Here is a 25,332-nt window from a genome sequence, read left to right on the forward strand (position 1 = left end):
AGCTTTTGTGAAGTAACACAGACAAAGCAGAAATCTGTCCCTTCAAAGAACTTGCAGATAATCCTTTCTCCAAACCTTCTTGAAGAAAGGATAGAATCTTAGGAATTTTTATCTTGTCCCAAGGGAATCCTTTAGATTCACACCAACAGATATATTTTTTCCATATTTTATGGTAGATTTTTCTAGTTACAGGCTTTCTGGCCTGAACAAGAGTATCAATGACAGAATCTGAGAACCCTCGCTTTGATAAAATCAAGCGTTCAATCTCCAAGCAGTCAGTTGGAGTGAGACCAGATTCGGATGTTCGAACGGACCTTGAACAAGAAGGTCCCGTCTCAAAGGTAGCTTCCATGGTGGAGCCGATGACATATTCACCAGGTCTGCATACCAAGTCCTGCGTGGCCACGCAGGAGCTATCAAGATCACCGATGCCCTCTCCTGATTGATCCTGGCTACCAGCCTGGGGATGAGAGGAAACGGTGGGAATACATAAGCTAGTTTGAAGGTCCAAGGTGCTACTAGTGCATCTACTAGAGTCGCCTTGGGATCCCTGGATCTGGACCCGTAGCAAGGAACCTTGAAGTTCTGACGAGAGGCCATCAGATCCATGTCTGGAATGCCCCACAACTGAGTAATTTGGGCAAAGATTTCCGGATGGAGTTCCCACTCCCCCGGATGAAATGTCTGACGACTCAGAAAATCCGCTTCCCAATTTTCCACTCCTGGGATGTGGATTGCAGACAAGTGGCAGGAGTGAGTCTCCGCCCATTGAATGATTTTGGTCACTTCTTCCATCGCCAGGGAACTCCTTGTTCCCCCCTGATGGTTGATGTACGCAACAGTCGTCATGTTGTCCGATTGAAACCGTATGAATTTGGCCTTTGCTAGCTGAGGCCAAACCTTGAGAGCATTGAATATCGCTCTCAGTTCCAGAATATTTATCGGGAGAAGAGATTCTTCCCGAGACCAAAGACCCTGAGCTTTCAGGAGTCCCCAGACCGCGCCCCAGCCCACCAGACTGGCGTCGGTCGTGACAATGACCCACTCTGGTCTGCGGAAGCTCATCCCCTGTGACAGGTTGTCCAGGGACAGCCACCAACGGAGTGAATCTCTGGTCCTCTGATCTACTTGTACCGTCGGAGACAAGTCTGTATAATCCCCATTCCACTGACTGAGCATGCACAGTTGTAATGGTCTCAGATGAATTCGTGCAAAAGGAACTATGTCCATTGCCGCGACCATCAAACCTATTACTTCCATGCACTGTGCTATGGAAGGAAGAGGAACAGAATGAAGTACTTGACAAGAGTTTAGAAGTTTTGATTTTCTGGCCTCTGTCAGAAAAATCCTCATTTCTAAGGAGTCTATTATTGTTCCCAAGAAGGGAACTCTTGTTGACTGAGATAGAGAACTTTTTTCTACGTTCACTTTCCACCCGTGAGATCTGAGAAAGGCCAGGACAATGTCCGTGTGAGCCTTTGCTTGTGGAAGGGACGACGCTTGAATCAGAATGTCGTCCAAGTAAGGTACTACTGCAATGCCCCTTGGTCTTAGCACCGCTAGAAGGGACCCCAGTACCTTTGTGAAAATTCTTGGAGCAGTGGCTAATCCGAACGGAAGTGCCACAAACTGGTAATGCTTGTCCAGAAAGGCGAACCTTAGGAACCGATGATGTTCCTTGTGGATAGGAATATGTAGATACGCATCCTTTAAATCCACCGTGGTCATGAATTGACCTTCCTGGATGGAAGGAAGAATTGTTCGAATGGTTTCCATTTTGAACGATGGAACCTTGAGAAACTTGTTTAGGATCTTGAGATCTAAGATTGGTCTGAATGTTCCCTCTTTTTTGGGAACTATGAACAGATTGGAGTAGAACCCCATCCCTTGTTCTCCTAATGGAACAGGATGAATCACTCCCATTTTTAACAGGTCTTCTACACAATGTAAGAATGCCTGTTTTTTTATGTGGTCTGAAGACAATTGAGACCTGTGGAACCTCCCCCTTGGGGGAAGCCCCTTGAATTCCAGAAGATAACCTTGGGAGACTATTTCCAGCGCCCAAGGATCCAGAACATCTCTTGCCCAAGCCTGAGCGAAGAGAGAGAGTCTGCCCCCCACCAGATCCGGTCCTGGATCGGGGGCCAACATCTCATGCTGTCTTGGTAGCAGTGGCAGGTTTCTTGGCCTGCTTACCTTTGTTCCAGCCTTGCATTGGCCTCCAGGCTGGCTTGGCTTGAGAAGTATTACCCTCTTGCTTAGAGGATGTAGCACTTGGGGCTGGTCCGTTTCTGCGAAAGGGACGAAAATTTGGTTTATTTTTAGCCTTGAAAGACCTATCCTGAGGAAGGGCGTGGCCCTTGCCCCCAGTGATATCAGAAATAATCTCTTTCAAGTCAGGGCCAAACAGCGTTTTCCCCTTGAAAGGAATGTTAAGCAATTTGTTCTTGGAAGACGCATCCGCTGACCAAGATTTTAGCCAAAGCGCTCTGCGCGCCACCATAGCAAACCCAGAATTTTTCGCCGCTAATCTAGCCAATTGCAAAGTGGCGTCTAAGGTGAAAGAGTTAGCCAATTTGAGAGCATGAATTCTGTCCAAAATCTCCTCATAAGAAGAATCTTTATTGAGCGCCTTTTCTAGTTCATCGAACCAGAAACACGCTGCTGTAGTGGCAGGAACAATGCATGAAATTGGTTGTAGAAGGTAACCTTGCTGAACAAACATCTTTTTAAGCAAACCCTCTAATTTTTTATCCATAGGATCTTTGAAAGCACAACTATCTTCTATGGGTATAGTGGTGCGTTTGTTTAGAGTAGAAACCGCCCCCTCGACCTTGGGGACTGTCTGCCATAAGTCCTTTCTGGGGTCGACCATAGGAAACAATTTCTTAAATATAGGGGGAGGGACGAAAGGTATGCCGGGCCTTTCCCATTCTTTGTTTACAATGTCCGCCACCCGCTTGGGTATAGGAAAAGCTTCGGGGGGCCCCGGGACCTCTAGGAACTTGTCCATCTTACATAATTTCTCTGGAATGACCAAATTCTCACAATCATCCAGAGTAGATAACACCTCCTTAAGCAGAGCGCGGAGATGTTCCAATTTAAATTTGAATGTAATCACATCAGGTTCAGCTTGTTGAGAAATTTTCCCTGAATCTGAAATTTCTCCCTCAGACAAAACCTCCCTGGCCCCCTCAGACTGGTGTAGGGGCACTTCAGAACCAATATCATCAGCGTCCTCATGCTCTTCAGTATTTTCTAAAACAGAGCAGTCGCGCTTTCGCTGATAAGTGGGCATTTTGGCTAAAATGTTTTTGATAGAATTATCCATTACAGCCGTTAATTGTTGCATAGTAAGGAGTATTGGCGCACTAGATGTACTAGGGGCCTCCTGTGTGGGCAAGACTGGCGTAGACGAAGGAGGGGATGATGCAGTACCATGCTTACTCCCCTCACTTGAGGAATCATCTTGGGCATCATTTTCTCTAAATTTTGTGTCACATAAATCACATCTATTTAAATGAGAAGGAACCTTGGCTTCCCCACATACAGAACACAGTCTATCTGATAGTTCAGACATGTTAAACAGGCATAAACTTGATAACAAAGTACAAAAAACGTTTTAAAATAAAACCGTTACTGTCACTTTAAATTTTAAACTGAACACACTTTATTACTGTAAATGTGAAAAAGTATGAAGGAATTGTTCAAAATTCACCAAAATTTCACCACAGTGTCTTAAAGCCTTAAAAGTATTGCACACCAAATTTGAAAGCTTTAACTCTTAAAATAACGGAACCGGAGCCGTTTTTATATTTAACACCTATACAGTCCCTGGTATCTGCTTTGCTGAGACCCAACCAAGCCCAAAGGGGAATACGATACCAAATGACGCCTTCAGAACGCTTTTTCTATGTATCTGAGCTCCTCACACATGCATCTGCATGTCATGCTTGCCAAAAACAACTGCGCAATAGAGGCGCGAAAATGAGGCTCTGCCTATGATTAGGGAAAGCCCCTAGAGAAAAAGGTGTCCAATACAGTGCCTGCCGGTTATTTTACATAATTCCCAAGAATAAAATAATTCCTCAAAGCTATGAAGTATTAAAAATGCTTATATATCAATCGTTTTAGCCCAGAAAATGTCTACCAGTCTTAAAAGCCCTTGTGAAGCCCTTTATTCTTATGTAATAAAAATGGCTTACCGGATCCCATAGGGAAAATGACAGCTTCCAGCATTACATAGTCTTGTTAGAAATGTGTCATACCTCAAGCAGCAAAAGTCTGCTCACTGTTTCCCCCAACTGAAGTTAATTCCTCTCAACAGTCCTGTGTGGAAACAGCCATCGATTTTAGTAACGGTTGCTAAAATCATTTTCCTCTTACAAACAGAAATCTTCATCTCTTTTCTGTTTCAGAGTAAATAGTACATACCAGCACTATTTTAAAATAACAAACTCTTGATTGAAGAATAAAAACTACATTTAAACACCAAAAAACTCTAAGCCATCTCAGTGGAGATGTTGCCTGTACAACGGCAAAGAGAATGACTGGGGAAGGCGGAGCCTAGGAGGGATCATGTGACCAGCTTTGCTGGGCTCTTTGCCATTTCCTGTTGGGGAAGAGAATATCCCACAAGTAAGGATGACGCCGTGGACCGGACACACCTATGTTGGAGAAACTAATATTTTATCACCTCTTTCACTTTACCCTTCCTAGTACTTAGAGTAGGCAAAGAAAATGACTGGGGGTGGAGCTAAGGGAGGAGCTATATAGACAGCTCTGCTGTGGTGCTCTTTACCACTTCCTGTTAGCAGGAGGATAATATCCCACAAGTAAAGGATGAATCCGTGGACTCGTACCTTATAGAAGAAAAAAGGATACACATAAGGTGGGACTGGGAGCAATGGAATCTGCCATCAATGTGAGTTTAATTCTAAAAAAAATTCAAAACAAGTGCGAATGTAGTTTTACAAAGTCACAGAATGATTATACCTTTTTATGGCCAATATGCAATATGGATTTCTTTTAAGTCTTAAAACAAGATTATTAAATTTACCTTACAAAAGGGTTGGGTGGTATTTGCAAGCCTGTATCTCAGCCCCCCACCCAGTTACAAGTAATCCATTATTTGAAAAGGGGAGTCTGCCATTTTAAAATGAGGGGTCATATGACCCTGTCAGATAAATGTGATCGCCATAAAAATGGTAAATACCTACAACATTTAAAATGCTGGTTAACCCAAGGAAGAGGGCGCTCTCATAGAGCTCCTATCCCCCTGCCTGTTTGGGCTAGAAGGACAACTGACAGCTCCTTTGAAAGAACCCCTCTTTCAAATCCCCTAGGATTCAGATGAACACCTTTAAAAATGGTGATCACCTGCCCCACTAGAAACAAAGTGATTAGGAATGGTTGGAGAAGTGGGCTACTACAGACCCCCCTAGCTCCCCTCTGATTTAATTAGAAGGGTAAGAGACTGCTCATGTGAAAGAGGTTATTTCCCTTTTTCAAATAAGGGGTTACACCCTCTCATTTTCTAGTGAACACCTTCCCCAAGTATACACCTTTACTGTGTTTGTGGAGGCCATGGGGGCACTTTTAGATTCCCCGTTCCTCCTTTATAAAACAGAAAGGGGTAGGATACCCCAATTTAAAATAGGGGAACCCCCTCTTTCCAGTGTGGGGTCTCATAGCCCTGTCATTAGTAAGTGATTGGCTTACCTACCGTATGTACTTACTGTATGATACAACACACATACACACAATACCTCTCTCATGAAAGAGGGGACTACTCATAATAAAATGACGGGACTCATGCCCCTTTAAAAAGAAGGTGATTGACATCAAAATAACAATCACCTATATACTAAGCGTCTTTTACATGTTTCTGGGCTTTAAAAAGGGACCTTAGTACCCCAATATGCACTACAACAAGGCACGAAATAGGAAAAACTACTTATTCAAAGGAGAGGTCACTTTCTCAGATAGTTATCTACTGACCACTGTGTGAACAGTGATCACCTGGCAGGAACATATTTTATTTGAACAATATAGGTATAGAATCATACATTTTGCTGTTTTTGGGAAGGTGAACTGATGATAAATGTGGGGCAATAAAAACATAATTTATGCTTACCTGATAAATTCCTTTCTTCTGTAGTGTGATCAGTCCACGGGTCATCATTACTTCTGGGATATTACTCCTCCCCAACAGGAAGTGCAAGAGGATTCACCCAGCAGAGCTGCATATAGCTCCTCCCCTCTACGTCACTCCCAGTCATTCGACCAAGGACCAACGAGAAAGGAAAAGCCAAGGGTGAAGTGGTGACTGGAGTATAAATTAAAAAAAATATTTACCTGCCTTAAAAACAGGGCGGGCCGTGGACTGATCACACTACAGAAGAAAGGAATTTATCAGGTAAGCATAAATTATGTTTTCTTCTGTTAAGTGTGATCAGTCCACGGGTCATCATTACTTCTGGGATACCAATACCAAAGCAAAAGTACACGGATGACGGGAGGGATAGGCAGGCTCTTTATACAGAAGGAACCACTGCCTGAAGAACCTTTCTCCCAAAAATAGCCTCCGATGAAGCAAAAGTGTCAAATTTGTAAAATTTGGAAAAAGTATGAAGCGAAGACCAAGTTGCAGCCTTGCAAATCTGTTCAACAGAGGCCTCATTCTTGAAGGCCCAAGTGGAAGCCACAGCTCTAGTAGAATGAGCTGTAATTCTTTCAGGAGGCTGCTGTCCAGCAGTCTCATAAGCTAAACGAATTATGCTACGAAGCCAAAAAGAAAGAGAGGTAGCGGAAGCTTTTTGACCTCTCCTCTGCCCAGAGTAAATGACAAACAGAGAAGACGTTTGTCGAAATTCCTTAGTTGCCTGTAAGTAAAATTTTAGAGCACGTACTACATCCAGGTTGTGCAGTAGACGTTCCTTCTTTGAAGAAGGATTTGGGCATAAAGAAGGAACAACAATCTCTTGATTGATATTCCTGTTAGTAACTACCTTAGGTAAGAACCCAGGTTTAGTACGCAGGACTACCTTATCCGAATGAAAAATCAAATAAGGAGAATCACAATGTAAGGCTGATAATTCAGAGACTCTTTCCGAGCCGAGGAAATAGCTATTAAAAATAGAACTTTCCAAGATAACAACTTTATATCAATGGAATGAAGGGGTTCAAACGGAACGCCCTGTAAAACATTAAGAACAAGGTTTAAACTCCATGGTGGAGCAACAGTTTTAAACACAGGCTTAATCCTGGTCAAAGCCTGACAAAAAGCCTGGACGTCAGGAACTTCTGACAGACGTTTGTGTAACAGAATGGACAGAGCTGAGATCTGTCCCTTTAATGAACTAGCAGATAAACCCTTTTCTAAACCTTCTTGTAGAAAAGACAATATCCTAGGAATCCTAACCTTACTCCAAGAGTAACCTTTGGATTCACACCAATATAGGAATTTACGCCATATCTTATGGTAAATCTTTCTGGTAACAGGTTTCCTAGCCTGTATTAAGGTATCAATAACTGACTCAGAAAACCCACGTCTTGATAAAATCAAGCGTTCAATTTCCAAGCAGTCAGCTTCAGAGAAGTTAGATTTTGATGTTTGAAGGGACCCTGTATCAGAAGGTCCTGCTTCAGAGGTAGAGACCAAGGTGGACAGGATGACATGTCCACCAGGTCTGCATACCAAGTCCTGCGTGGCCACGCAGGTGCTATTAGAATCACTGATGCTCTCTCTTGTTTGATTCTGGCAATCAATCGAGGAAGCAACGGGAAGGGTGGAAACACGTAAGCCATCCTGAAGACCCAAGGTGCTGTCAGAGCATCTATCAGGACTGCTCCTGGATCCCTGGATCTGGACCCGTAACGAGGAAGCTTGGCGTTCTGTCGAGACGCCATGAGATCTATCTCTGGTTTGCCCCAACGTTGCAGTATTTGGGCAAAGACCTCCGGATGAAGTTCCCACTCCCCCGGATGAAAAGTCTGACGACTTAAGAAATCCGCCTCCCAGTTCTCCACTCCCGGGATGTGGATTGCTGACAGGTGGCAAGAGTGAGACTCTGCCCAGAGAATTATCTTTGATACTTCCATCATAGCTAGGGAGCTTCTTGTCCCTCCCTGATGGTTGATGTAAGCAACAGTCGTGATGTTGTCCGACTGAAACCTGATGAACCCCCGAGTTGTCAACTGGGGCCAAGCCAGGAGGGCATTGAGAACTGCTCTCAATTCCAGAATGTTTATTGGCAGGAGACTCTCCTCCTGACTCCATTGTCCCTGAGCCTTCAGAGAATTCCAGACGGCACCCCAACCTAGAAGGCTGGCGTCTGATGTTACAATTGTCCAGTCTGGTCTGCTGAATGGCATCCCCCTGGACAGATGTGGCCGAGAAAGCCACCATAGAAGAGAATTTCTGGTCTCTTGATCCAGATTCAGAGAAGGGGATAAGTCTGAGTAATCCCCATTCCACTGACTTAGCATGCACAGTTGCAGTGGTCTGAGGTGTAAGCGTGCAAAGGGTACTATGTCCATTGCCGCTACCATTAAGCCGATTACCTCCATGCATTGAGCCACTGACGGGTGTTGAATGGAATGTAGGGTGCGGCAAGCACTTTGAAGTCTTGTTAGCCTGTCCTCTGTCAGGTAAATCTTCATTTCTACAGAATCTATAAGAGTCCCCAGGAAGGGAACTCTTGTGAGTGGAACGAGTGAACTTTTCTTTTCGTTCACCTTCCATCCATGTGACCTTAGAAATGCCAGCACTAACTCTGTATGAGACTTGGCAGTTTGAAAGCTTGAAGCTTGTATCAGAATGTCGTCTAGGTATGGAGCTACCGAGATTCCCCGCGGTCTTAGTACCGCCAGAAGAGCACCCAGAACCTTTGTGAAGATTCTTGGAGCTGTAGCCAATCCGAATGGAAGAGCCACAAACTGGTAATGCCTGTCTAGGAAGGCAAACCTTAGGTACCGATAATGATCTTTGTGAATCGGTATGTGAAGGTAAGCATCTTTTAAATCTACAGTGGTCATGTACTGACCCTCTTGGATCATAGGTAAAATTGTCCGAATAGTCTCCATCTTGAACGATGGAACTCTTAGGAATTTGTTTAGGATCTTTAAGTCCAGGATTGGTCTGAAAGTTCCCTCTTTTTTGGGAACCACAAACAGATTTGAGTAAAACCCCTGTCCCTGTTCCGATCGTGGAACTGGATGGATTACTCCCATTAACAAGAGCTCTTGTATGCAGCGTAGAAACGCCTCTTTCTTTGTCTGGATTGTTGACAATCTTGACAGATGAAATCTCTCTCTTGGAGGAGAGTATTTGAAGTCCAGAAGGTATCCCTGAGATATTATCTCTAGCGCCCAGGGATCCTGGACATCTCTTGCCCAAGCCTGGGCGAAGAGAGAAAGTCTGCCCCCCACTAGATCCGATCCCGGATCGGGGGCCCTCAATTCATGCTGTTTTAGGGGCAGCAGCAGGTTTCCTGGCCTGCTTGCCCTTGTTCCAGGACTGGTTAGGTTTCCAGCCTTGTCTGTAGCGAGCAACAGCTCCTTCCTGTTTTGGTGCAGAGGAAGTTGATGCTGCTCCTGCTTTGAAATTACGAAAGGAACGAAAATAAGACTGTCTAGCCTTAACTTTGGCTTTGTCCTGAGGCAGGGCATGGCCTTTACCTCCTGTAATGTCAGCGATAATCTCTTTCAACCCGGGCCCGAATAAGGTCTGCCCTTTGAAAGGTATATTAAGCAATTTAGACTTAGAAGTAACATCAGCTGACCAGGATTTTAGCCACAGCGCCCTGCGTGCCTGAATGGCGAATCCTGAATTCTTCACCGTAAGTTTAGTAAGATGTACTACGGCCTCCGAAATGAATGAATTAGCTAGTTTAAGGACTCTAAGCCTGTCCGTAATGTCGTTCAGAGTAGCTGAACCAATGTTCTCTTCCAGAGACTCAATCCAGAATGCCGCTGCAGCCGTGATCGGCGCAATGCATGCAAGGGGTTGCAATATAAAACCTTGTTGAACAAACATTTTCTTAAGGTAACCCTCTAACTTTTTATCCATTGGATCTGAAAAAGCACAGCTATCCTCCACCGGGATAGTGGTACGCTTAGCTAAGGTAGAAACTGCTCCCTCCACCTTAGGGACCGTTTGCCATAAGTCCCTTGTGGTGGCGTCTATTGGAAACATTTTTCTAAATATCGGAGGGGGTGAGAACGGCACACCGGGTCTATCCCACTCCTTAGTAACAATTTCAGTAAGTCTCTTAGGTATAGGAAAAACCTCAGTACTCGTCGGTACCGCAAAATATTTATCCAACCTACACATTTTCTCTGGTATTGCAACTGTGTTACAATCATTCAGAGCCGCTAACACCTCCCCTAGTAATACACGGAGGTTTTCCAGTTTAAATTTAAAATTTGAAATATCTGAATCCAGTCTGTTTGGATCAGAACCGTCACCCACAGAATGAAGTTCTCCGTCCTCATGTTCTGCCACCTGTGACGCAGTGTCTGACATGGCCCTAATATTATCAGCGCACTCTGTTCTCACCCCAGAGTGATCACGCTTACCTCTTAGTTCTGGTAATTTAGCCAAAACCTCAGTCATAACAGTAGCCATATCCTGTAAGGTGATTTGTAATGGCCGCCCAGATGTACTCGGCGCTACAATATCACGCACCTCCCTCTGAGCGGGAGATGTAGGTACTGACACGTGAGGCGAGTTAGTCGGCATAACTCTCCCCTCGTTGTTTGGTGAAATTTGTTCAATTTGTACAGATTGACTTTTATTTAAAGTAGCATCAATACAGTTAGTACATAAATTTCTATTGGGCTCCACTTTGGCATTGCAACAAATGACACAGGTATCATCCTCTGAATCAGACATGTTTAACACACTAGCAAATAAACTTGCAACTTGGAAATACAATTCAATTAGAATAATATTAAAACGTACTGTGCCTTTAAGAAGCACAGAAGATCTATGACAGTTGAAAATTAATACATTGAAACAGTTATAGCCTCAATCCTTGTAAACAACACAACTTTAGCAAAGGTTTAATCCCATTAGCAAAGATAACAAATTCTGAAGCAGGAAACAAATTACAGAATAAACGTTTTTTATCTCAGTCAAACTACAATTCTCACAGCTCTGCTGAGAGAAATTACCTCCCTCAAAATAAGTTTTGAAGACCCCTGAGCTCTGTAGAGATGAACCGGATCATGCAGGGAATACAATGAGTTGCTGACTGAAATATTTGATGCGTAGTAAAAGCGCCAAAAAAAACGGCCCCTCCCCCTCACACACAGCAGTGAGGGAGAACAGAAACTGTCAGAAAACAGATTAAGCAACTGCCAAGTGGAAAAATAGTGCCCAAACATTTATTCACTCAGTACCTCAGTAAATGAAAACGATTTTACATTCCAGCAAAAACGTTAAACATAATCTCTAGTTATTAAACAGCTTTATGTATTTCTTACAGTGTAATTCTAGTGAAGTACCATTCCCCAGAATACTGAAGTGTAAAGTATACATACATGACATTATATCGGTATGGCAGGATTTTCTCATCAATTCCATTGTCAGAAAATAAAAGCTGCTACATACCTCTATGCAGATTCATCTGCCCGCTGTCCCCTGATCTGAAGTTTACCTCTCCTCAGATGGCCGAGAAACAGCAATATGATCTTAACTACTCCGGCTAAAATCATAGCAAAAACTCTGGTAGATTCTTCTTCAAACTCTGCCAGAGAGGTAATAACACACTCCGGTGCTATTTTAAAATAACAAACTTTTGATTGAAGATATAAAACTAAGTATAATCACCATAGTCCTCTCACACATCCTATCTAGTTGTTGGGTGCAAGAGAATGACTGGGAGTGACGTAGAGGGGAGGAGCTATATGCAGCTCTGCTGGGTGAATCCTCTTGCACTTCCTGTTGGGGAGGAGTAATATCCCAGAAGTAATGATGACCCGTGGACTGATCACACTTAACAGAAGAAATATGGGTGTAAAATATTTAGGAAATATTTTCTCCTGTGCTGCTATCTACCATGTACACCATAGTAAATGACACAAAAATGTATATCTCTTTTTCTTTTAAGATGGTGGTGTATTCTTAAATTATGTTATTTCTGCAAACTAAAGTTATTTTCTAAAAATGTTTGGTCTGCTGGAAAAATTTGTGTGGGTGCCTCAAAGAAAGTTGTAAATTTGTGTGTAAATTTAACAAGGACCGAACAACAAACAAAAAAAAACTTCTCGCACAGGGGTGTGAAAATGCTCAGCAGCAAAAAGGTTAATGCACCACTTCCATTACAATAACAAAATGGCACTTTTGTTAACTCACCAGCATAGTGTGCTTATAGCATGACCCCTAACTAAGCTTGTGACACATACATAACCAATGTATGTGTGCACAGTATACATTGTTTTACATGTTTTATATATATATATATATATATATATATATATATATATATATATATTTATATATAGGAACAGACGTTTGCACTCACAGGTCTTTTTTCAAATTTTTAATGTGGAACGTTTTCGGGGTATTATAACCCCATCATCAGCATACAAAAGTGATAATAATCAAACATTTTATAGTGTTTTACAAACAAAGTGTACCAATCACAAACCTCACATCTCCCCCAGCTTTCGCGGCACAATTCTCGGCAGTGGAACGCATAATGCGTTCCACCATCTTGGCTAATACCGGAAGTTTGAAACGTCACTTCCGGTTTATGCCCAAATTACAAACTTTTTAAATTCAAACAACAAATGTAAAAAAAAACCTGATTAGCTTCCAGGTTGTACACACATTGTGTTGGTGTAGAGTGATCAATGCCTAAACAATTAACATTATTGATACACTCGATTTCTCGTGTCAAACTGTGTGAGTGTACGTGTATATCGTTATGACAACCGTTGTCATAGAGACAATAATAAACAACAATAACGGTTGTCATAACGATATACACGTACACTCACACAGTTTGACACAAGAAATCGAGTGTATCAATAATGTTAATTGTTTAGGCATTGATCACTCTACACCAACACAATGTGTGTACAACCTGGAAGCTAATCAGGTTTTTTTTGACATTTGTTGTTTGAATTTAAAAAGTTTGTAATTTGGGCATAAACCGGAAGTGACGTTTCAAACTTCCGGTATTAGCCAAGATGGTGGAACGCATTATGCGTTCCACTGCCGAGAATTGTGCCGCGAAAGCTGGGGGAGATGTGAGGTTTGTGATTGGTACACTTTGTTTGTAAAACACTATAAAATGTTTGATTATTATCACTTTTGTATGCTGATAATGGGGTTATAATACCCCGAAAACGTTCCACATTAAAAATTTGAAAAAAGACCTGTGAGTGCAAACGTCTGTTCCTGTATTTTGCCATATCTTTGCACCCAGGCTGTCGGCATTTGGTGGGTTAAACTGGAAGATGTGTATTATATATATATAAAACCAGTGACGTGCAGTCATAGGAGGCAGGGGAGGCAGCGCCTCCCCTGTCCTATGTGTGTATTACACTTTATTTTATTTTGTTTAATAAAAAATATATATTTTTTAAAGTTTACATATATACAGTATATATTTTTTATGTACCCTAAGGTAAGCCCCCCCACCCCCCTGCCAACTCCACGATACAAGGCTGCCTGCCTGCAATTCATCCATATCCATGTTGTGCAATGGAGAGGCTGTGAGCTGTTCAGCTGCCCTCACATTACACAACATGGATATCTTGCTAATTTAATTGTATGAGCCGAGAGCTAGCCCCACCCAGTTTGCTCCTAATAGAGACTGCTGTCCAATGCAGCCTCTAGCCAATCAGGTCTCAGTCAGTGACATCACTCTTCTTGTGGAGCCTGTCAGCTTGGAGGAGGCGTGTGTTATTCTGGCCGGGAAGAGTGAAGGCTGATCACTACAGCACTGAGCAGTGAGCACATGGGTAATGCAGCAGAAGAAGGTGGTTGTGGCTCTCTCTGTTTCACATCCTGAGGTATGTGACCGTGTAGCAATATTACTGAGCTTGGTGTGTGTCTGCAGACTGCTGCTGCCTGCCACTTCTCACTCCCTGCATTATTATTCCTATTTGGAACGATCCCTATTGGAATGCAGCTGCCAGCTTTTCATTATGTGGTTGTGGTGTGGGGTCTGTCTGTCAGGGAGTCAGTGAGAAACGACAGGCAGCAGAACTCTGACCCTGCACTAATTACTTCCTTCCTACTTGGTGTGTTTCACTGTTTGCAAACTGCTGCTGCCTGTCGTTTCTCACTCACTTCCTGACAGAGTGCCTGGGTTGTTAGTCCCTCCTTGAAACGATCCCCACTGGAATGCTGCTGAGATTTCCCAGGAGCCTCAGCATGTGTCACTGCAGAGTAGGAGATTTTACTGAAGGGTCCCTGTTATTTTAAATAAATTGTTTTTTAAATGCATAAGATGTGAGTATTGTTTTTCCCCACATATGCATGTTTAATAAATGCTTATTCTAAATAATTGGGCATCCTTAGACATAAGTATGGGCAGCTCCATTTTGTGTATCATAAGTTGCAAAGAAACTCATCTCTGCCATCTACCTCACATCCACAAACAAATACTGTGTATATAGCATACAAGAGGTTCTATGTAGCTTCTGCAGGCAGGATTGCTGCACTTTTGTACACATTAAACTTTTTTTGTACTGGCTTAGTTTAGTATGTGTGTATCCTCAGTCCTAGAGGTGTCAGTGTATGTGTGTATCCTCAGTCCTAGAGGTGTCAGTGTATGTGTGTATCCTCAGTCCTAGAGGTGTCCATGTATGTGTGTATCCTCAGTCCTAGAGGTGTCCATGTAGGTGTGTATCCTCAGTCCTAGAGGTGTCCATGTAGGTGTGTATCCTCAGTCCTAGAGGTGTCAGTGTATGTGTTTATCCTCAGTCCTAGAGGTGTCAGTGTATGTGTTTATCCTCAGTTCTAGAGGTGTTAGTGTATGTTTGTATCCTCAGTCCTAGAGGTGTCAGTGTATGTGTTTATCCTCAGTCCTAGAGGTGTCAGTGTATGTGTGTATCCTCAGTTCTAGAGGTGTTAGTGTATGTTTGTATCCTCAGTCCTAGAGGTGTCAGTGTATGTGTGTATCCTCAGTCCTAGAGGTGTCAGTGTATGTGTGTATCCTTAGTCCTAGAGGTGTCAGCATATGAGTGTATCCTCAGTCCTAGAGGTGTCAGCATATGAGTGTATCCTCAGTCCTAGAGGTGTCAGTGTATGTGTTTATCCTTAGTCCTAGAGGTGTCAGTGTATGTGTGTATCCTTAGTCCTAGAGGTGTCAGTGTATGTGTGTATCCTCAGTCCTAGAGGTGTCAGTGTATGTGTGTATCCTCAGTCCTAGAGGTGTCAGTGTATGTGTGTATCCTTAGTCCTAGAGGTGTCAGCATATGAGTGTATCCTCAGTCCTAGAGGTGTCAGTGTATGTGTTTATCCTTAGTCCTAGAGGTGTCAGTGTATGTGTGTATCCTTAGTCCTAGAGGTGTCAGCATATGTGTTTATCCTCAGTCCTAGAGGTGTTAGTGTATGTGTGTATCCTCAGTCTTAGAGGTGTCAGTGTATGTATATCCTCAGTCCTAGAGGTGTCAGTGTATGTGTGTATCCTCAGTCCTAGAGGTGTCAGTGTATGTGTGTATCCTCAGTCCTAGAGGTGTCAGTGTATGTGTGTATCCTCAGTCCTAGAGGTGTCAGTTTTTTATGTGTATCCTCAGTCCTAGAGGTGTCAGTTTTTTATGTGTATCCTCAGTCCTAGAGGTGTCAGTGTATGTGTGTATCCTCAGTCCTAGAGGTATCAGTGTAGGTGTGTACCCTTAGTCCTAGAGGTGTCAGTTTTTGGTGTGTATACTCAGTCCTAGAGGTGTCAGTGTATGTGTGTATCCTCAGTCCTAGAGGTGTCAGTGTATGTGTGTATCCTCAGTCCTAGAGGTGTCAGTTTTTGGTGTGTATCCTCAGTCCTAGAGGTGTCAGTGTAGGTGTGTATCCTTATTCCTAGAGGTGTCCATGTAGGTGTGTATCCTCAGTCCTAGAGGTGTCAGTGTATGTGTGTATCCTCAGTCCTAGAGGTGTCAGTGTATGTGTGTATCCTCAGTCCTAGAGGTGTCAGTGTGTATTTTTCTTTCATGATTCAGATCAGGTATACAATTAGAAAATTTACAATATACTTCTATTATTTAATTTGCTTCCTTCTCTTGTTATCCTTTGCTAAAATGTTTATCTAGGAAAGCTCAGGAGCAGCAAAGAAACTAGGTTCTCGCTGCTAATTGGTGGCTGCATATATATACCGATAGTCATTGGCTCACCCATGTGTTCAATTAGAAACCTGTAGTGCATTGCTGCTCCTTTAACAAATGGTACTAAGAGAATGAAGGTGATTACATAAAAGAAGTAAACTAGAAAGTAGTTTGAAACAATTGTATGTTCTACCTAAATCATGAAAGAAAAATGTATGGTTTAATGTCCCTTTAAGACATACAATTGCAGTTGCTTTGTAAGGAAGGTAACACCTAATAGAGAATAATGTGTTACTTAAAGGTATAGGAAAGTAAAAAAAAAATGTTTTTAACAACTTTAGATTTTTTACTTCTGTTATCTATTTTGCTTTCTTTTTTTGGTATCATTTGAAAAGCATACCTAGGTAGGCTAAGGAGCAGAAATGTGCTACTGGTAGCATCTAGTGATTGGCTCATTTAATGTGTTAAGTTAGCACCAAGTAGTGCATTGCTGCATATCCTTCTACAAAGGATACCAAGAGAATGATGCAAATTTAATAATAGCATTAAATTGGACTATTTAATCGTAAATTTAAGCTACCTTTATCTGGTTCATATATGTGTTTCTCTGGCATATCACAGCCAGTGCCTCACCAGCCTCTGACCTCACTGCACGTCACTGTATAAAACGTATTAGAACATGACTTAACCCCTTAGTGACCAAACCATTTTATTTTCCTTCCCTTAAAGGGACAGTTTACCCAAAAGAAGACTGAATTTTATTCAATTAATCTGTCTAAAATAAAATGATGTGTTTTTTTTTTTTTTAAACATCCTGTAGCATTAGATTTTTATTTAGCAAAATGCTGTTTCCATGGTCTGGTAAGGATACCCACTTGTTTAATTTCTGGCCGTGCGGCCACTCGAGCAGAGTCCCTTCTGTGCAGGGCGCATACTCCAGCCCCCATTGTGACGTCACCGCTAGTGTGAACACTGTGCACGCTACACTTGGCTATACAGGTCTGAACTCCTGCTCACAGCTCCCCATGCCCCCGCTCCAGTCCTGCTGCTAACGGTCACAGCGCACAGAGCTCTCATCATCCTGTGAGCACTGAAGGCTATTGTGTTTATGCGCTCTGACCGGATCGTTCTGTAATGGGGCTGTAATTTATAACTAACAAACTGGATACGGCCCCCTTACAGAATTATCCGGTTAGAGCGCATAAACACAATAGCCTTCAGTGCTCACAGGATGATGAGAGCTCTGTGCGCTATGACTGTTAGCAGCAGGACCGCAGCGGGGTCAAGGGAGCTGTGAGCGGAGAGAGCAGGAGTTCAGACCTGTATAGTCAAGTGTAGCGTGCACCGTTGAAGGGGAATCTCCCTTGTACTCTATGGACTTAAAACCTATCACTGTGCATGCTAGAAGGGTAATAGAGTACCTGCCTTATTTTATCATGTCTACATGCTGCAGTTTCCTGGCTGTTATGACACAAATGCCTTATAGAGCAGAGTACAGACACTTTGATATTATTTGTTAGTTATACATATACACGTCTGTAAATGTTAGAACTCTAAGCAATTCATATTATGCCAGTGGTTGCTTTGAATAATAATATTTACAGATGTATGTGTATATAACTAACAAACTGGATACGCCCCCCTTTAAAGAACGATCCAGTCAGAGCTGAGAGCACATAAACACAACAGCCTTTAGTGCTCACATAGTGCTAAATTTGCAAACTTAGCATAGAATTGCATAATGCAACATGATTGGCCATGGGGCAGGGTAATTAAGTTTCTAAGCACAGCCCTTTCATCAGGGCGTTCCAGGGTTGTCTGGCAGAAGGGAAAATAAGCAAGGAAAAAGGTTAAAAAATATATATTTCCTTATTACAATATTTATGTTTTAGATTCTACTTCACTTGTTAACATAGAGTTATTGCTGCTAAACAATTATATCTCCTGAGTGAACTGGTCCTTTAAGGACCAAGGCTATTTTTACATTTTTTCAGTGTTTGTGTTTAGCTGTAATTTTCCTCTTACTCATTTACTGTACCCACACATTATATACAGTGGTTTTTTTCTTGCCATAAAAGGGGCTTTCTAAAGATACCATTATTTTAATCATATCTTATAATTTACTAAAAAATTATAAAATATGATGAAAAAAATGGAACACACTTTTTCTAACTGACCCCCAAAATCTGTTACACATCTACAACCACCAGAAAACACCCATGCTAAATAGTTTTTAAATTTTGTCCTGAGTTTACATGTTCTTTGCTTTTTTGCAAGTTGGGCAACACTTTGCTATTTCCAAACCATTTGTTTTCAAAATTAGCGATAGTTACATTGTAACACTGATATCTGTCAGGAATCCCCTGAATAACCCTTCACATGTATATATATTTTTTTAGAGAAACCCCACAGTAAACACTGAGGACCTGTGCTTGCAGGGTACGTCCTTGGTCATTAACAACCGGTTTTTGTAGGACGTACCCTGAACTTCCTTGGCTGTTAAGGGGTTAAAGGGACATGAAACCCAAAATGTTTTGTTCACAATTCAGATAGATCTTACAATTTTAAACAACTTTCCATTTAACTTCTATTATCTAATTTGCTTCATTCTCTTGGTATCCTTTGTTGAAGGAGAAGTAAAGCACTACTGGGAGTTAGCTGAAAGCCAATGGCAAGATACAGGAACCAAACAGCAACTTCTGAGTCTACCTAGGTATACTTTTTCAACAAGGGTTACAAAGAGAACAAAACAAATTAGATAACAGAAATAAATTTAAAGTTATTTAAAGTTGTATGAAAGAAAAAAAAATTGGGTTTTATGTCCCTTTAACTATGGGGTTTAAGTGAAAGTGGACAAAATGATCTTACATGCTTTGGTCAAAATGTGTTACTAAAACTCCACATCTGTCACATGAGGTTGGGGATAGCGTACAGGGATTAAAGGGACATTCAACACCCGATACTTCATAACTCCATACCTTAGATCAGTAATAGAAGATGCAGCTGCACCGCTTCGCATGTTAATGAGCTCTAAGGGTATGGAGTAATCACCCAAAATACAAACGTTTATTTCAGGTAGATATGGCCGACAAACTCCTCCCCCGCCTCCTTCGTCCCCTTCTCTAATCTTTTCCCTGCTCGTTCCTGTTGAAAGGGTGATGTGGCTGTTTTGATAATGCGCATGCACATTATCTTCTACCCACTCGCAAACTCAAGCCGAAATCGTAAGTACTGCTGTGATTACCATAATGGCTAGATTGCATTGTTCCAAATCCATTGCGCATGCGCGATTCTCCGTGAACGCGTGTTAACAATCCAACCGAGGATTGGATTATGATTTGAGGATTCAATTAAAAAGAAAGTTATTACGCAACAGTGGGGGGAGTTTGACGGCCATATCTAAATGGAAAAAGCATATGTATTTTGGGTGATTACTCCAATACCGAGATCATCAACATGCGATGCGGTGCAGCTGCATCTTCTATTCTTGATCTAATGTATGGAGTCATTGGGTGTTGACTGTCCCTTTAAGCTTCTCTTGGTTGTCAATGCAGCAGCTTTCCATTAAAAGGCATTGTGTCTTCTTTTGTTTTATAGCCTGAGTGAGGGCAGCCTAGAAGATTCTATTAAGGTAAACTTGTTTTTCTTTATTTTAAAACAACAAATATGCCTTTTTTTGCCTTTATTCTAAAAATGTTGTCTATAAAAGAAAGTGGTGCAAACAAATGTGCAATTTGTGTTGTTTCATGTATATACACATCACATTTGTATTTATGTAAAAAGAATAAACCGCAGACCAGATTAGGATTATGATATACACATATTTGCTTGTTGTGCCTCTTCAACCATATCCGCTAACATATTGCACAATTACCTAGCTTTTGATTTCTTGCTGGATGTGCTTTCAAATGTTGATGCATCAACTTGTATGTCATCTTCATCTTGAAGAGCTGCTTCTAAAGCAGCCTGGACTTTGGGAGCAACAGTAGGACCCTCATAATCTCGTGTGGTGCGGCTTGGCATGTCCAATTCCAAAAGTACAATATTTTCTGCCTAAAAAAACAAAAGCAGTTGTTACCTGCATCTCTTATATGTGTTATCAATGTAGGTTTGCCGAGGTCAGATACACATGTACATGGCTATGGTGACAAGCAGATGTCTGAGCATGTCCTACAGTGAAGGCAAGCCTTTAATATAACTGAGTTGTATCAGTATATAGCCGTGGTTATAAACATGTGACTTCTATTTGCATGTGACAATGTTGCATCCTCTCTTCTGGAAACACAAATACTGCCCTTATTTCACTTCTGTGCTCTCATACCTATAAAATCTATATGAACCTAGTAGTAATGACAAGTTGCTTCAATATGTTTTTGACAATTATGACATGTGAAGATGATGTTTACCCTAAAAGTATATGTTCTACCTGTCACTTGCTTCCCTAATAAAAGCAATATCAGTCCCATCCTTACCCTGTGTCTGGGCTCAGGCCTAACCATCATTGACATCCTGGCATGCTGACATAACGGCCTCTTGTAGCCCACAGCAGACACCGGGCGCCTCATCATCTGTTGATTCCTAGAAAGTTCACATTTGAGAAGATTAGCACTAATTTGCATTTTAATATTGTAATAAATACATAAATTATGCTTACCAGATCATTTCCTTTTCCATCTTAATATGAGGAGAGTCCACGGCTTCATTCCTTACTTGTGGGAAACGTATACCCAAGCTCTAGAGGACACTGAATGAAAATGGGAGTGTATACACAGCCTGCAAAACCTCTCTCCCAAAAGCTGCTTCAGCCGAAGGAAAAACGTCAAATTTGTAAAACTTTGAAAAGCCGAAGTCTGTCTAAAATCTTTCGTAACCTGAAGATAGAATTTTAAAGCCCGAACCACATCCAAATTATGAAGTAATCGTTCCTTTGAAGAAGAAGGATTAGGACACAAAGAAGGAACCACAATCTCCTGATTGATGTTGCAATCAGACACAACCTTAGGGAGAAAACCCAACCCAGTGCAAAGAACAGCCTTATCAGCATGAAAAACTAGGTAAGGCGGCTCACATTGCAAGGCTGCCATCTCATAGACTTTGCGTGCCAAAGCAATAGCCAATAGAAAAAGGACCTTCCAAGACAGTAACTTAATGGCAAGTGAATGCATGGGCTCAAACGGAGTCCTCTGCAAAATCTTAAGAACCAAATTTCAACTCCAAGGAGGAACGGAATGTCTAAACACAGGCCCGATTCTGAACAGGGCCTGAACAAAATACTGGATATCAGGAATCTCAGCGAGCCTCTTGTGTAATAACACAGATAGAGCCGAAATCTGTCTCTTTAAGGAACTAGCAGCAAGTCCCTTCTCCAAACCATCTTGGAGAAAGGAAAGAATCCTGGACAACCTGACCTTATGCCAGGGTAATCCACGTTCTTCACACCAGAATAAGTATGTCCTCCCCACCTTATGGTAGATGCGACGGGTGACCGGCTTTCTGGCTTGAATTAGAGTATCAATCACTTTTTCAGAAAAACCTCTCTTGGCTAGGACTAAGCGTTCAATCTCCACGCAGTCAGCCTTAGAGAATCTAGATTTTGATGACCAAAAGGACCCTGTACCAGCTGATCCCTGCAACAAGGTAACCACCCACCAGGTCTGCAAACCACATCCTTTGCGGCCACAACAGAGCAATTAGAATAGTCAAATCTTGCTCCTGCTTGATGCAGGCCACTACCCGAGGTAGAAGTGGTATCGGTGGAAAAATGTAAACTAGGTTGAACCCCCAGGGCACTGCTAAGACATCTATCAGCTCTGCCTGGGGATCCCTGGACCGCGACCCATATCTGGGTAGCTCGGAATTTAGTCTGGACGCCACTAGATCTATCTCCGGCATCCCCCATCTGTTGCAAATCTCCGCCAACACCTCGGGATGGAGAGACAATTCCCCCGGATGAAATGATTGTCTGCTTAGAAAATCCGCTTCCCAGTTGTCCACACCCAGGATGTGGATCGCTGACAACAAGCAGTTGTGGGCCTCTGCCCATTCCAGGATCCAAGATACTTCCCTCATGGCTAGGGAGCTTCTCCTTCCCCCTTGAAGGTTGATGTAAGCCACTGAGGTAATGTTGTCAGATTGGAATCTGATAAACTGGGACGAACCCAGAAGAGGCCAAGCCTTCAGAGCATTGAAGATCACTCTGAGTTCCAGAATGTTGATCGGGAGAAGAAGAGATTCCTCTCGTGTCCACCGGCCCTGTGTCATCCTGGTACGCCAAACAGCTCCCCATCCTGATTGCGTCCGTAGTCACGATCTCCCAGAATAGTCTCAAGAAGGATGTCCCCTGGGACAGGCGATCTGGACAGAGCCACCAAGAGAGCGATTCTCTCGATCGGTTGTCCAGAGAAATCTGTTGGGACAGATCCGCGTGATCGCCGTTCCACTGCCTCAGCATGCACAACTGCAGAGGTCTGAGATGGAACCTGGCAAATGGAAGGATATCAGATGCTGGACACCATGAGTCCAATCACCTCCATAAACCGGGCTACAGATGGCCTTAAGGAGGTCTGGAGGACAAGACAACTGGAAGTAATTTTGCAACATCTCTGGTCTGTAAGAAATATCTTCATGGATACGGAATCCATTATTGTGTACAGGAATTCCACTCTGGTACTGGAAACCAGAGAACTCTTTCCCAAGTTTATCTTCCATCCATGAAATTGAAGAAGAGGAGCTCTCAAATGGTCATCTGCTAGCCGGCAGGATGGAGCTTGGACCAGAATGTCGTCCAAATAAGGAGCAAATACAATACCTCTGGATCTTGCCACCGTGATTAGAGCCCCCAGAACCTTTGTAAAGACTCTTGGGGCAGTAGCCAGACCAAAGGGAAGAGCTACAAACTGGAAGTGCTGATCCAGAAAAGCAAATCTTAAAAACTTGAAGTGAGTTTATGCACTTTAAGTCTAGAATCGGGCAAAACGTACCCTCCTTCTTTGGGACCACAAAAAGGTTTGAATAGTATCCCAGACCTCTCTCTGCTATAGGTACTGGCACAATGACTCCCTCACGCACCCTAGAAAAGCATCTTGTTTTTCTGGTCTTGAAGACAGGTTTGATAAGAGGAATCTGCCCCTGGGTGGATGAGATTTGAAACCTATCCTGTAACCCAAGGGTCTTGCATATCCCCCGGCCAAGCCTCCACAAAGAGAGATAGTATGCCCCCAAAATGATCCAGTGACGGATCGGGGGCTACCTCTTCATGCAGATTTGGACTTGGCAGGCTTCTTGTTCTGCTAGGATTTGTTCCAAGATTGAGATGGTTTCTAAAGTTCCCTTGGACTGCTCAGGTTTTGCGTTGGGACTTATCCGAACGAAAGGGACGAAAATTAGGACCCTGTCCTTTAGCTTTTATTCTTATCCTGCAATAGAAAGGCACCCTTGGCCCCCCCGTGACCGTGAATATGATAGGGTCCAGACCTGGACCGAAAAGAACCTTCCCCTTAAATGGAAGGGAAAGTAATCTAGAGTCATGTCAGACCAAGACTTCAACCATAGAGCCCTCCGGGCTAGAACAGAAAAGGCCTGATGTCTTGGCATTCAAGCGGACAATCTGCATATTTGCATCAGAAATAAACAAATTATCTACCCTCAAGGCCTTAATTCTTTCTTGGATTTCATTGAGGGGAGTTTCCACCTCGATCATCTCCGATAGAGAATCACACCAATAGGTAGAGGCACCAGCCACCGCAGCAACCGCCGCTGCAGGCTGAAACATCTTTCTCAACAAAGTTTCCATGGGCTCCTCAAGCGGGATAGTGGTCGGCTTAGCAAGCGTGGAGATGGCTCCATCCACCTTAGGGACAGACCCACCACAACTGTAATTGGGAGTCGGGAACAATTTCATAAAAGAAGAAAGGGAAAAAGAGGATCCAAGTCTTTCCCATTCATTCTTAATGATATTTGCCATCTTTACAGGAACCGGGAAAGTTTGTTGTACCACCCTGTCCTCATAAACCTTATCAAGCTTAGGAATAGAAGGTTCCTCTGGTAACTGTGGTTCCGGAACCTCTAACGTAGCCAAAACTTCCTTTAACAGAAAGCGTAAGTGCTCTATCCTAAATCTAAAGTCTGGTTCCTTCACAGTCGGAGGCCTAGAGGCAGCCGATTCCAAACCAGAAAGAGCCTTCTCTGAAGTATCAGAGGCGTCTTCATCAGCGGATAATCTAGTATCAGATAAATCCAACAAGTTGGTAGATGACCCCTGGGAAGGATAGCAGTATTTGACTTTTCGCTTGGGCTTAAAAGGGCGAGGTAAAGCACTAAAGGCCGCAGACACTGCCGTTTGCAACTGTTCAGAAAAGTCTGGCGGTAAGAGGGCCCCTCCCGAAGGTGGATTAATGGTGCAACTGCATGTGTAATAGGAGATGATTGCAGGGAACGCACTTCACTGGACGGAGACCTCTCAGAGGTGGACGGCTCAGTAGTGCTAAACATCTTGTTCTTTTTAGATATAACTACTCTATCAAGGCATGTGGAACATAATGGAGCAGACGGGTATACCTAGCCTCCTCACAATAAAAACAGGTATTGGATTTGGTTAAAGAAGGAGTACCCTCTAACGCATCAGAGTTCTCCATAGCTTGCGCTTTTACAATGGACTACAGAAAAATAAATGGCACCTTTATACCTCAATGGCTGGGGCACTCACCACCTCCTATGACCCAGGTCCCATAGAGAAACCGCTTTGACTCCTGTAAACCCCACGGTCAGGAAAGAGGAAGTTAATGAGGCCACAACCGGTCACATGGAGTGCCATGCAGGACCGCCCCTGCTGCAGGAAGAAAAGTATGCTAAACTGACAGGCTGCGCAGTTATCCAAAATGAAAGTAAAACCTGAATGTTCTCACATCTGCCAGAGCCACATCTCACACATGTTGCAGCATAAAACATAATAAAGTAAATCATGTATACATCCCCCCTGTTCAATAATCCCCTTCCGGAGATATTAACCCTTGATTCCATACAGATAAAGGAGTCACACTGTGACTCTGTCTTCTT

The 25,332-nt window shown here is 42.8% G+C and overlaps 1 protein-coding gene across 1 annotated transcript in view; it reads right to left on the bottom strand.

The window, feature by feature from the left end:
- KIF3B (kinesin family member 3B) overlaps nt 1–25,332 on the bottom strand; it is a 96,598-nt gene that overhangs the window by 25,063 nt on the left and 46,203 nt on the right. Inside the window, exons 7-8 of the mRNA XM_053699053.1 lie at nt 20,751–20,856; nt 20,153–20,331 (exon numbers count right to left, since the gene is read on the bottom strand). Of these exons, the coding sequence (XP_053555028.1) occupies nt 20,153–20,331; nt 20,751–20,856 (285 nt within the window). The remainder of the gene's footprint in view (nt 1–20,152; nt 20,332–20,750; nt 20,857–25,332) is intronic.

This window comes from Bombina bombina, chromosome 1 (genome assembly GCF_027579735.1).
Source record: "Bombina bombina isolate aBomBom1 chromosome 1, aBomBom1.pri, whole genome shotgun sequence".
Classification (NCBI taxonomy): domain Eukaryota; kingdom Metazoa; phylum Chordata; class Amphibia; order Anura; family Bombinatoridae; genus Bombina; species Bombina bombina.